General features: G+C 37.8%; 1 protein-coding gene across 2 annotated transcripts; it reads left to right on the top strand.

Annotated features, from left to right (window-relative positions):
- Positions 1-550: 550 nt before the first annotated feature.
- fbxo25 (F-box protein 25) lies at positions 551-12,621 on the top strand. Of its 2 annotated transcripts, XM_056257962.1 has the most exons (11): positions 551-660; positions 1,005-1,153; positions 1,991-2,094; positions 3,125-3,174; positions 3,316-3,408; positions 4,344-4,437; positions 4,588-4,772; positions 6,114-6,296; positions 7,674-7,817; positions 8,581-8,607; positions 11,684-12,621. In XM_056257962.1, exons 2-11 carry the CDS (start codon positions 1,026-1,028, stop codon positions 11,771-11,773), a joined length of 1,098 nt encoding a protein of 365 aa, XP_056113937.1. In that variant the 5' UTR covers positions 551-660; positions 1,005-1,025; the 3' UTR covers positions 11,774-12,621. The 2 variants fall into 2 exon arrangements, with proteins under 2 accessions (XP_056113937.1, XP_056113938.1); XM_056257963.1 differs by lacking the exon at positions 8,581-8,607.
- Positions 12,622-13,959: the final 1,338 nt, after the last annotated feature.

The following is a 13,959-nucleotide window of genomic DNA, read 5'->3' as shown; positions in this document are numbered from 1 at the left end:
AATGAAACTCAAACAAATAGGCTACATAAGTAAATAAATCGAATACAATATAAAAAATGCAGTATAAGTAAATAAGTGTTAAAATACAATAAAGATTTAATTCAACAAACAAAATTACCTTACAAATTAGAAGAACATTTTTACTTTTTCCAGCTGCTGTGCATTTTAATAATTTAATTTTAACTTGATTTTTCTTTTTATATTTTCTCTCATAAAGCTCTTTAGCCTTCTCACTGCAGGCTGAGGGGGTTACACATAAACCTAGCCTATATTATAGGCTACTTATATCCAAAACCAAGCAGTGGAAATGTTTATTTTGTGATGTTATTATCCAACATGATTGGTCAGTCTATTATTCCATCGCTCATTCTATCCATTTCCCTTCCCCCATTACAAAATCAAAACATGACAACATGTGCAACGTCCGTGTCACGTGCAAGAAGCTGCAGAGACAGAGCGCTCGGGATAATTTGGCGAGTGATCGACAGCGTCACGAACCAATCAGCTTGGGAATTCCGGGTAGCAACACAATAAATACAAATACGATGGCCAATCACGATCGACGGGAGGCGTGTCTTACACTCCGCTTTTCTGACTGTTTACTTCCGTCAATATTCAAATAAAAGCAGAAAATTATCACCATAACAAAGGAATCACTGTAAGTAAAGTTAAATATACGTCCGTTATCAATGCAAATACATGACTTTGCGCGTAAAACAGCAATAGAGGTAGAGATTTAAGCTGTCTTTAGTGTTTTATCGACGTTTAGAAAGATACGGTTCTTGGCAGGCTTTGCATTTGAGAAAATTTGTTGACAGTAACGTAGGCTGCTAGTTGGTACAGAAGCCAGAGTTTAAATGCAATTTAAAAATTAATATCAAAATTGAAAATGTTTGTTTTTTTCAAAGATAATGTTGTACATCAAGATTGTGAAATAAGTCTTTTTAGAATGACTGTTATTGTGTGTTGTCAGATCAGATCACAAGAGTCTCTTGTATTCTGGTTTTTGGAGCAGGTGGAAGAAGATGCCTTTCTTGGGCCAAGACTGGAGATCACCAGGCTGGAGCTGGATCAAAACTGAGGATGGCTGGAAACGCTTTGAATATTTCAGCCACAACTTGGGAGATAACATCAATGAACTTGGCTTGGAAGAGTAAGAAATGCTATGAAATAAATCCATATAATGTGGAGTGATTGTTGGATCTTGATCTAGGGGTGATAGTTTTGGGGTTCAAACCTGCAACCTTTCACCTTAAAGCACCTCCGAGCTTTAACCACAAGGCTACACCACCCAAAGAAAGCATTGAGGAACAAACTAAAAAGGAAGTGTGTATGCGTCATGTGTGGGAAGTCAGGTATCCGTGTTTAGAAATGTGTTATTATTGTTACCGCCTGTGGTTATTGTCTGGAGTAGTGAAGAACAGACTCGTTTTGTGTGTATTCAGACACAAAATACTGATACGATCCTTAGTCTGACCGTGCTGTCATGGAAACCGACCTGAGGTTGGTCAGACTGAGGAAACGTCCGTGGTTGTCTGGTTTCTGCTATGTGGGGACCCAAGTAGTTGTTTGGATAGCTTTAGTGTGAATCTGCATCGTATGTCTGTGTGTTAAATTTCACTAGACGATAGACCGAACACTCACCTGTGTGCGTTGTGTAAGCTAAAACGTCTTCAGATCTTTAGGACTCGCCTCATTCACCAATATTTGGATTAATAATTAAAAAGAACTTGCATTGGCTTGTTTATTTGCACTAGGTTTTATTGTATTCTCTGTCAGGTTTATGTCTACTAAATAGTACTCCTAGCAGCATCTAAATTGCAAAGTCTAATGGTCTAAATGCATGCTTGCCATCTGTTGATCACATGATATAATACTTTTTGTAGGTCGCTCTGAATAGGAGCCTCTGCAAGATGCCTTTAATGTAAACGTAATGCCTAAAGCTTATTTTGGGATTGTCGTGATTAACTTTGCCTTATTAACTCTCCAGATTGGACAACGACAACAAGGAGAACGTCTACATGGGAGATGTCTGTGAAGTAGCTGCCAAGAAGAGAAAAAAGGACTTTTTCAACAACAACACTAAGTCACAGTGTAAATATTACATCATATTTAATTGCATCACACTCACACTTAATTACAACAATAATCTCAAATTTCAAAGTGAATTAGAGTTTCTTTGGACAATAGGCAATTATGCAGTTTAGCAGTCGTTATACAAAAATTTATAATTTTGTCATCAAGTTGTTCCAAACTGTGTGGACGGTAGCTAATGACTTCCATAGTAGGAAAAAATACTATGGAAGTCAATGGCTACCGTCAACTGTTTGGTTCCCAAAATTCTTCAAAATATCTTCAACAGACGAAAAAACCCGTACAGGTTTGGAACAACATAAGGGTGAGTGAATGATGACAGAATTTACATTTTTGGGTGAACTATCCCTTTAACAGAGAGCTAGAATCTCTGGAACAGTGGGCCATTATAAAGTTCAGTGGTCATTATACACAATTGACCAATCAGAGTTAAGTTTTCCAGAGCTGTGTAATAATTGGTAAATAGTACATATTTTTACATAATGCTTAATTACTTCATACTTAGTTTTTTGGGTTTAGTGGTCATTATACAAAATATATGACCACAGAATGCTATATTGGACCAATCAGAATAAATTTTTCCAGAGATCTGTGTAATTACAAATTTAAAAGTAGTATTTTTTTTTCACATCCAACCCACTTACAGATAAATGCAAATAAAAACCTAAGCAGTTAAAGGGATAGTTCACCCACAAATTTAAATTGTGTCATCATTTACTCACCCTCATGTGGTTCCAAACCTGTATGCATTTCTTCTGCTGAACACAAAAGAAGATATTTTGAAGAATGTTGACAAACCAAAGAGTTTCCGTTTCCATTGATTTCCATTGTATTTTTTGTCCATACAGTGGAAGTCAATGGGAATCAAAACTGTACCAACATTCTTCAAAATATCTTGTTTTGTGTTCAACAGAAGAAAGAAAGTCATACAAGTTTGTAAACTAAATGATGACGTAATTTTTATTTTTGGGTGGACTATCCCTTTAAGGATGTAATATATGGGTTAAGTATATTTTATCCTTTTTCTTAGTTTTGTTCCAGGAGAGGTGGATCTACGTTCAGAAGGAGAGTACGAGAGAGGTGAGATGAATTATGTCATAGCATCAATGCGTACAAGACTCAAAAAGTAGCAAATAAACAATGTCATTGTTTATAATTTACAGTTCTGCCATTATTCTTTTCCAATCTCATTCAATGCGCACCGTGTGTTTGTTGTTCCAGAGACATGGGTACTGTACGCTTGGTGAGGCCTTCAATCGTCTGGACTTTTCCAGTGCCATTCAGGATGTGCGGCGATTCAACTATGTTGTCAAAGTAAGATGTTCTGATCTCTGCTGAACAATTGCTGAATACAATTGAATACCTCTCTCTATTGAAATCACAGGCCTTTATCACACTTCCGTGTTCGAAAAGCGGAAAAACCTTCCGCTGAAGCCTGTATAAATGGCTCATAGGGATTTTTTTATGTAAAATTCAGCACAGATACTTCTTCTAAAGACACCATCCTCAGTTTACAATCATTAATTGAGTATTGTGAAACAAAGAAAAATGGTGTTGATTCCGACGCATATTCAGTGATTTAAAGCAAGCCATACTGTATCAGAGTCTGATCACTTTATTTTATTACAGAGCTGCAATAATACAATACAAACAACCGATCACATTGAAGAGCATTAAAATCAGACAACCCTTACTTTACGATGCAATCATCAATAATTAGATCAGATTGAAGTTGTTTAAATAAAGGAATATTTCCAGCAGGTTTTCCTATAACTGATTTGATCATCGTAAACGTGTCATACCCTCCGTGTTTAAGTGCAATGATTGGATTTGTACTGTTGACAAAAATGGGTGGTAATGTAATGCAAAAATAAACAAAATAACATTAAAAATAAAATGAAATCAGTCCGATTATTCCTTTGGCAGTAACTTGAGCTGCGTGCTGCTCGTTTATCTCATGACTGGCAGTTTCTCGGATAATGTTACATCAAATGAAAGATGACATACATACTAGGGTATTATGTAAGTCTAGATAAACAGTTTTAAATATTGACGTTTATTGTTAATTGTTAAGTTCCACTAAATTACCGGTAGTTTAATTTTCTTCTCAAAACTGGCGTCCGTCCATTGACAATAATGCAGGAAATTAGTTTACGCTACTAATCGGAGCCGGATGTGAGGATGACACACGGACTGTGATAAAGGCCTATTTTCTCCCACTTCACCCTCTCTGTTTCTTTCACTCTTAGCTTCTCCAGTTGATTGCCAAGTCCCAGCTGACGTCTTTGAGTGGAGCTGCTCAGAAAAACTATTTTAATGTCCTGGAGAAGATTGTGAGAAAAGGTGAGCTGGTCTTTCAGCATTATTCACAGACTCCTTTTTCTGTGAATGAACACTTTCATGCAGAAGCCATACTGGCCTGAAATATGTGCATCTCTACAAAATGATATTAAAAATGGGCAATGATTCCTTCGCTATTGGTTTGTTTGGCAGTTCTGGTTGACCATCAGAACCCTCGACTGATCAAGGCGTTGCTGCATGATCTAAGCTCCACCCTCTGCATCCTCATCCGAGAAGTTGGGAAGTCTGTGCTGGTCGGCAACATCAACATTTGGGTCTGCCGTTTGGAAACCATCTTAATCTGGCAACAGCAGCTCAACAATTTGCAAATTCCAAAGGTAGTCTTTTTCACAGTGTGTATATGGGTTAGGGAAGTGCAAAAATCTTTTTCAAAAATCTACCTATATCTATTTGATCAAAAATAAATAAATGAAAGATAAAAAAATACATTTATATAAATGGACTAGTCAGTTTCAGTCACATGTTGTTGGTTGTGGGATGACTAATTCATATAAATAATATCCTATAGGATATCATTTATCCTATATTAGGGTGACCATATTGTAGTCTTCAGAAAAGGGGGAGGGGAGGGGGTGAATACATCAACAAATGCTTGACAAATGCATTCACAACCTTGCAACTATGTTATTGAACTTTAATACATAAAGTAGTAATACATCTTTCCATTCAACTTTTGGCCTGCAACAATAAAATAATGACACAAAAAAAAAATAGTTTAGCTTTTAACACCTTTTACTCGACACTGTTTCTTTTCATGACCATTGGTTAAAATAAAATAAAATAAAATCAGTTGCCTTAAAAACCCCCACTATTTCAGTAAAAAATAATTTCAGTCCTCCAGATGTTCTCTTGTATACTTTCCTTATGTGGGCTTCGAGGTCGCTAGCACCTTTATGACACGTACGTGCCAGCTTTGCAGGTCGTGCATTCTGCTTCACACGGATCCCGACCGAGACGAAAACACAGGAATTGTCTCTGTAAATCATCTGTGAATTTACATTTGGGCTTTTTTTTTACGCTGTTCAGGAGTCATGTGCCACTGTTGACAAACAAGCGCTGCTCTGTGTCTCTTGGCTGTTGCCGTGGTGCTGAGGGTAATGATTGAGATGCAGTTTGACCAATGTTTGCGTTACGTACATGACCGACCGACCAATGGTGCCGTGCGAGAAGGCGGGACCTAAAGCAATGCAATAACGCACATCAACCCGATCACGTTTATCGTTCATGTAAACAGTACATTCAGATTCATCAATCTGAATGAATTCTGTCCGATTGAAACAAAAGGTGTGCATGTAAACATAGAAAAGCCAAATCCCGGACATTTTGGGCGATCTAGAAATACCGGCGGGATGCATTTTTTGGTCCAAAAAGAGGACATGTCTGGGAAAAAGAGGACGTATGGTCAGGTCACCCTATCCTATATAAATATATCAGACAGCAATCTTAAAAATACTTTATTTATATAATTTAAATATATATATATATATATATATATATATATTATTAAATTATATAAATAAAGTATATTTAAGATTGCTGTCTGATTAACTTTTAGGACCAAAGTGAACTGTTCAATCTGTTGTATTTCTTGTGGTTATACTTGACAACAACCTTCTGTTTGTATTTACATAGATAACGCTAAATATGTTTCTTTGCAGCAAGTTTCAAATGGGATGACACTGAGCGACCTCCCTTTGCTCATGCAAAACAACATTTTGTACAAGTTTACTGATGCCTGTGACATCATCAATCTGGGACAAGCCACACCAACTCTGCACATGCTCAGTGAGGACCGGCAACTGTGGAAAAAACTGTGCCAGTTTCATTTTGCTGAGAAACAGGTGAGGAATAAGAATTTATTAAGTCACTCATAATTGGATGTTTTTCCATCACACACAGCATCTCAAGTACTATATCAAGATTTATTTTTTCAAGATTTCAAGTGGTCAAAGGTGGCCCCAATTGAAGTATCACCCAGATATGAACGTCTGTTTAGGCACTTATGAATGAGGTTTTGTCTGAGATTCTTTTATATGAATCATTTTGGAGATTCAGAATGGCTGAAAATTGAGTAAGCTGCTTAATTTGAGCACAAGATGGCAGTACAGAGGCATCATGCCAAGTGTGCCGCACAAGCCCTGGCAAGTGAAGCCAAAGCATTTCGATCGCCCCCTGGTGGCTGGCTGCAGTATAGATATTAAACCCCACCCTCTCCTTATAATTGAATGGGATTCGAGCCAAACAAACAATTCCAAAATGGTTTCTGTCATTTCAGGCAGTTCTCATCATTTGACGCATGTTCAAGTCTTCGTTTTCCCAGTAAGTTTGGTTTTAGTTAGTTATTTGATGCTATAAAATGGGGTTTAGCGTCATGATTGACAGCTGCCACCCCCCCCCCCCCCCTCCCCCTGGAATTGGGTCTCCTTTAGGACCCAGGCGGTAATGCCTGATCAAAAGTTGTTGTCGCAATGTCTTGACTAATTATAATTTATAACCCTATTGTATGATGTTTATTACATTAAAACATGCTTGAAATATAGAAGGAATGAGGTATAGAAGGATAAGGATTGTTGCAACATACCATATGTTCTGTAAAAGTAATTTAATATTAATTGTACACAATAATTGTAATGTGGTATAGTATATAAAACATTTTTAATACATTAATTGTCATTCTATGGTCACACAAGCATCATTAATTTGAAACATGTAATTGGGAACTATATTGGAAGCAAAAAAATACCTAAAATAATATAAGCTAAGCTAGCAGGCTAATCGGATTATTTCTCAAACAGTAAGAATGAGAAATGCTTGATTTCACAACCTATAGCTTCAGTTATATGCTAGTAAATGAACCATGTAATTTAAAATACATCAATGGTAATTATAACGCATTTTAAACGATATAGATCATAACGTGAATTTGCAGGAATTGTAATCAGGTGCTAAAAATACTACCCATTAAAAGTCAGTTAAACCACTCAGGGTCCTAAGGGAGACCCGATTTCTCACAACATCGGCTCCACCTCAGGATCACTCCTGCGCAGACTCGGCCTCTGAACGACGTGATCGGCAACGACGGTTGCAGAGATGCACGGCCCCTCTTTTTTACACAGTCTATGCATCATGCACACAGGCCTATAAACCACTGGTGTGCAAGAGAGGTCTGTTTCTCAGCAGAAGTCACAGAAGAAGTCACTGTGTTTGTGTGTGTTCAGTTCTGCAGGCACTTGATTCTGTCAGAGAAGGGCCATGTGGACTGGAAGCTGATGTTTTTCACACTTCAGAAATACTACCCTCAGAAAGAACAGTACGGAGACACTCTGCAGTTCTGCAGGCACTGTAGCATCCTCTTCTGGAACGTAAGAAATCCTTTTTAAATGTCAAACATTCTGGTCTGTGAATAAACAGTAGGACATCCATCCGGATGATATTTAGATATAAGTGCTCTTCTCAAATGTTTCCCTTGTTGAAGCCCAGTGTTGTTATCTTCTAGTCTAGAACTGCAGTTTGTGGTCAGAAACCCATTATAGACACACATATTAATAGATAAGCATCAGTTTGTTTCAGTGATTAAAAAAAAAAATTAAAATATAAATAAATGTAATTTATTCCAGTGTTAGAAATTCTAATATGCTGATTTACAGCACAAGAAGCATTTCTTATTATTACCATGGTTGAAAACAGTTGTTCTGCTTATTATTTTCGTGGAAACTCTAATTCAGTTTTTTGTAAATGTTTTTCAGCATCCTTTGATGAATATAACGTTTGTTTATTCATTTATTTGAAATATTTTGTAATGTCGTTACTGTCACTTTTGATCAATTTAATACATTCTTGCTGAATAAAAGTATAAATATCTTTAAAAAATAAATAAAATCTTACCAAAATCCCGAAACTTTTCAGCGGTTGTATAATTATGGATAGTTTATTATGAATAGTTCACCTAAAAATGACAATACACTCAGTTAAATAAATGATGACAGATGCTGAAGTGTTAGTTCTACCATACATATTTTCACTTCAAAAAGTTTACTTTCAACAGTTTTAGGTTAGATCTTCTTCTTGTACCCTTTGACCTTTGATTATTTTCCTGTTCTCCTCCTGGTCCCTTATCTCCCAAAGGACAGGCACCTGGCTTTGATCTTTAAGGTACATGCTAGATCTGATATTAATGTGTCAGCTTTTTGAAATCATTGTCTGTTAATAAAATTTGTTTTGTTTCATCAGTCCTTTTTTCTTTTTCTCTCCACCTGTCGTCTTTTTCTGTTTCGGCCCGTTATTCTTTCTTACACTTCAATCCATTCAAATCAACTGGACTTGATCTGTCTCGTTTGTATTCTTAATATTTGAGTAGATGTATTTATCTTTTTTGTAGAATGTCTTTTTTTCCCATTTGCTTTCTTGTATGTTCCACATCAACGTTTTACATTAAGGCTGTGTGTCCACCAAAGCTTTTTTTGTTTTTATGGGAGCACTGCGTTTTTAAAACGGCAGCAGTGTGATGAGGTGCTGAGTGTCTATTTCACTCGGAGTGCTCTTTTTTTTTTTCTTTTTTTTTTTTACCGGTCGCAGAGTTAAAGAGAGTTCAACTTTGAGTAAAACGCAGCGCTCATCACTGTCAATTTTTACCCAGCCGTCCAATCACAGTGGAGGAGGTGCGGGACAAATACCACACTGACCAACTGTCACATTCTGCTTGTTCAACGATAACAAATGACAACAACAAGCACATCTCTTCATCCAAAACTAGTGCCAGCGCAGGTGTGTTACATTGTGTCGGCATTTTTATATTCAGAAACAAACTATTTGCGAAATCAGATACTAGTAACAGTTCCACGGATTTTACGCATCAGCACATAGCATCTCAACTGAAAAAAACACAGCAAGGCATTTTCAGAAGAGCCAGTTTTCAACTGGCAAAAAAATGCTTTGGTGGACACATGCGTTAATGCTCATCTCTGCTGATCACTCAAATATGCTTACAGTTTCAGTAACTATAATTTTTGCTTATACTTAAGAGTTAGGAATTAGAACAGATCACTAACACTGAGTATTACACTTCAGGTGTGTTTGACCTTTTCTAATCTATTAGAATTACGAATCAGAATATTAGAATTCTATCAGAATTTTTGTCTGACGGATGATAAAAAGGCAACAAAATCCCATAGACTTACATTGATAGAGGAACCCTAGCAGCCTAACAGTAGCTATGTTTTCATCCACCTATTTTTATTCGAATTAAAAAAAAAAAAAAAATGCTGGACGGAAACGCCAAGATGAGCATAAATTCAAAAAATCTTATGCGCTCAATTGAAGCAGATAATATTTTTATCCGATATAAGAAGACATGCTCATAAACTATGATGGAAACACATTTACCGAATAATTCCCTTGATGCGCAACATAAAAACCCATGTGACTTTGCCTCAACAGAGGATGTGATCAGATAACTGGACTAACCAGTGGACCGATTTCATTGCCTGATCCAAAGTCTGTCTGATTTGGTTTAATTCCCTCCCAGAACGGTCACATGATTGCATTCCCAAACATCAGGCATCTTAAAGGAGAACTCTGGTCAATTTTAACATTGAGCTCATTTTTTTTTGTACATTTGGAGTGCTGTCAGTACAGACAAAAACGACAAAAATCGGTGTTGCCTACACCGTGTTATCCTCTTTTTAAAATTCGCACCCTGTTGACTTCAATGGGGCAAGTTCTAAACCTGCTTTTAGCCTCTTAACATCCTTGATTTGTCATTACAAGTGCACAGCCATGTGAGTGGTGTTATTAAGAGTGACCACGGTCAATCTGACTGCAGTAGATGTGAAAGATATTAATAAAAATGATGTTAATTCAGCCAGCTCACATACCTGTATTTACTTCCTGTTTTCGTTCGAAGTCCACAGTAGTCGATTTTCGAGTTTGCGCGCGCGATCGTTAGTTATATTAGTTACATAGACAGTAAAAGAAATGGACACAGCGACCCCACAGACTTCAACGGAGAAAAGTGAAGTCAAATAGAAGCACTCACTTCCTGATTGCCAAGCGAACTGCGCAGGCTCAAACTGAACTTGAAGACGTAGATGTGACGTGAGCAACCTGACTGACAGTTGTACGTCTTCTAGTAGCGGTGCCAAGAGGAATCTGAATCATTCCCTTCTGAATCTTGCAGAGCCGGAGATCGTGAGTTTTAGCTGTTCATGAGCTAGCAGCAGGATCAACTTTATGACTCTTTATGGGCTTCTCCCTTGACTTTATGCCTCCACGTCCCCCGATTGCGAGTGAGCTTCTAATTCTGTCATTTCGGTCATTTCTCTTCTATGCGATAGAGAGTCGCGTGTTATGACGCAATCGTTAGCCTATTTTTACAAAAACTGCTTCTACGGGGCCACAACATAAGATACAAGGTATTGGAGCATTTTATACATTGTCGTGTTTCTTTAGAAATAAATAACGGACAAATGGAGTCTTTAAACGCCTCAGATGTAAAGTTATTCGCTGTCAAAGTGACGCAAAAATGAATGGGAGTCAATGGAATGCTAACAGCAGGTGAAGGCTTGTTAGCCAATGGCGGCGCCCGGGGAGACTTTAGTTTCCGGCTGGTGGATTACCCCCTTGATTAGTTACCAATGATCGCGCGCGTGCGAACTCAACAATCGACTACTGTGGACTTCGAACGAAAACAGGAAGTAAATACAGGTATGCGAGCTGGCTGAATTAACATCATTTTTATTAATATCTTTCACATCTACAGGTTTAGAACTTGCCCCATTGAAGTCAACAGGGTGCGAATTTTAAAAAGAGGATAGCACGGTGTAGGCCACACCGATTTTTGTCTGTACTGACAGCACTCCAAATGTACAAAAAAATTAGCTCAATGTTAAAATTGACCGGGGTTCTCCTTTAACGCAAGATAACATGACAGTGTTTATGGCGTTTCAGCAAGTCATTTATGATATACGATAAGAGCCACAGTGGCTTCCTCGATTGTAGCAACTTTCATTTTTATTACTGACATTTTGCGCCAATTTCCCAGTAAGTGGCGATTTTGTTCTCCTGATCACATGGGATGGAAACAGTGCTTTATTCGCAAATGTTTTATGCGATATTCCTATTTTATGCATACGTTCAATGTTTGGAAACATAGCTAACGTGGCTGCAACTTTTGCATGGACAAAAAGCACTGACTTTTCCTGATTTTGACCGACCTCTCTTTCCATCGCAGGACTCGGGACATCCTTGCACGGCCAACGATCCCGACAGCTGCCTCACCCCCGTCTCTCCCCAGCACTTCATAGACCTCTTTAAGTTCTGAAATTCAGAATGTTCTCGGACCTCTCGCCTTCCCATCTCCTCTGGAACACCTGCAAACAAACACCTCTAACCAAGACTCTGAACCTTTTTCCACTCTGTGCTCCAACCGTGTCAACCATGTTTCTTCTCCTTTACGTTTCCCAGACGGTTGTTTTATGATTAAAAAGTGTGAAAGTTCAATCCTCTGAGTCTGACAATGTAACGAATGATCGAATTTTCTCTTGCCTCGCTCAAATTTTAAGGGCTTATCATGGAAAGATGTCATAATATTAGTGTTAATTTCTTTTTCTTGTTCCCCGTTGTGTTCATCTGTTCTTCGAGCACGCGAAAAGAGGCGGGATATGGGAAGGATTGTGTGTTAAAAGCAAAAAAGCGAAACAAACCTGCTTTTGGGAAAGACGAACTGATGGGAAAAGCGTGGGAGATCCTGAGCGGAGGTTATCTTGTCTTTTCGTGGATGTATTTTCATTTCTGTACCGATGGAATGCACGTCAGAAATAGTCGTAGGTTAATGTTTATGTGAGTTCTTGTGTTGTCTTGTCGTGCTGTGCGTATGTATTTGATGCGTCAACACTAAAGTCTACATTTGCATTTGCTGCACAAAACAACTTTTTACGATACACTTTTGTTAAGTCTGTCGTGAGGGCAGATGGAAAATCTAATGTAAGCTTTGCTATTTATGAACAAATGTATTTTATATCCTTTCTCTGAACTTTGTAATATTCCTTTACTATTACTCTAATATAAATGTTATTGAAATGGCTGCTGAACTGTAGGATGTGTTTGGTACTATCAAGCATTTGCCAGAAATATTATCTAAAATTAAAACTTTTGAAAAAAAACCAAAAACATTTGTTTCCATCTATCTGAAAGCAGTCTCCTCAGCTCCTTTCAAAAATTGTAAAATAATTAAATCAGCTATTTTAGTTCACAAATTAGCACAGAAAATTTAAATAAATCGTTTATAAATCATTTTGTTCCTCAACATTGATAATAAAGAGCTAGACTTTGTGATGAAATCTGAGCGATTTCTGCCCCTCCATTGACAGCTACGCAACTACAACTTTGACGCTTCAAAAAGTTCATAAAGAGTTCGTAAAAGTCCAACTGGTTAAGTCCATTTTTTACAGTCTATGGTTTAGTCCAAATTTTCTGAAGAGACACAATCGCTTTACAGTGAAAAGATTTAATTAGGCTTTTATTAAACTTTGATCAGCGAACATACACAGAAGCTCAACCGAACCTGCTTGACACCCAAGGGGGTAATCCATCGACCGGAAGTTGAAGCCGGCCGGGTGCCGCCATCTTGTAGCAGAACTTCACTTGCGTTAGCATTTCCATTGACTCCCATTCATTTTGGCGTCACTTTGACAGCGAATAACTTTACATCTGAGGCGTTTAAAGACTCCATTTGTCCATTATTTATTTCTAAAGAAACACGACAATGTATAAAGGGCTCCATTACCTTCTATGTTACATTATGGCCCCGTAGAAACAGTTTTTGTAAAAATAGGCTAACGATTGCGTCATAACCACTCGACTCTCTGTCGCGCTGTACAGAAATGACCGTACAGACAGGAGGAGAAGCTCACAGGCAATCGGGGGACGTCCCGTCAAGGGAGAAGCCCATAGATAATGAGTCCATAAAAGCAACGGAATACTTACTCCTGCTCACTCACGCCAAAGAACTCTTTGCTCAAGTTCCCCGTCTCTGCAAGATTAACGTTGGCAATTTTCACGCACAGCTACTAGAAGATTAACGTCTGTCAGACAGGTTGCTCACGTCATCAAGCTTAGTTTGAGTCGGTTTGAGTCTGCGCGTCAGGAACGGAAGTGCTCAAAAATCGCTAAAAATGGGCTTCAACTGTCTCAACTGAGTTCCAATGAGATGGCTCTGTCCACTTCTTATACTGTCTATGCTTGACACACGAGATTGAACCTCATTGGTTCTTCCTGAAGCTCAAACGTGCTGCGTAACACGAGATTGAACCTCATTGGTAACACACACGACATGAGAATGAACCTCAAATTTATCAACTGTGTTTTTTGAAGCTACAAAAGGTGCAACTGGTTATGAGATTAGGAAGGTGGTTCAAACAGACAAAAAATAAATAAAAAAGAATACGGCATAAATATGTCATCATAAAAATAAAAGAATATGGCTATCAATTTTTTTTATTTTAAGTT

This window comes from Rhinichthys klamathensis, unplaced genomic scaffold, assembly GCF_029890125.1.
Source record: "Rhinichthys klamathensis goyatoka isolate OS25496 unplaced genomic scaffold, OSU_Roscu_1.1 h1tg000147l_1, whole genome shotgun sequence".
NCBI lineage: Eukaryota > Metazoa > Chordata > Actinopteri > Cypriniformes > Leuciscidae > Rhinichthys > Rhinichthys klamathensis.
Note: the sequence above shows the minus strand (reverse complement) of the source record. Positions and strands in the feature narration are given on the sequence as shown.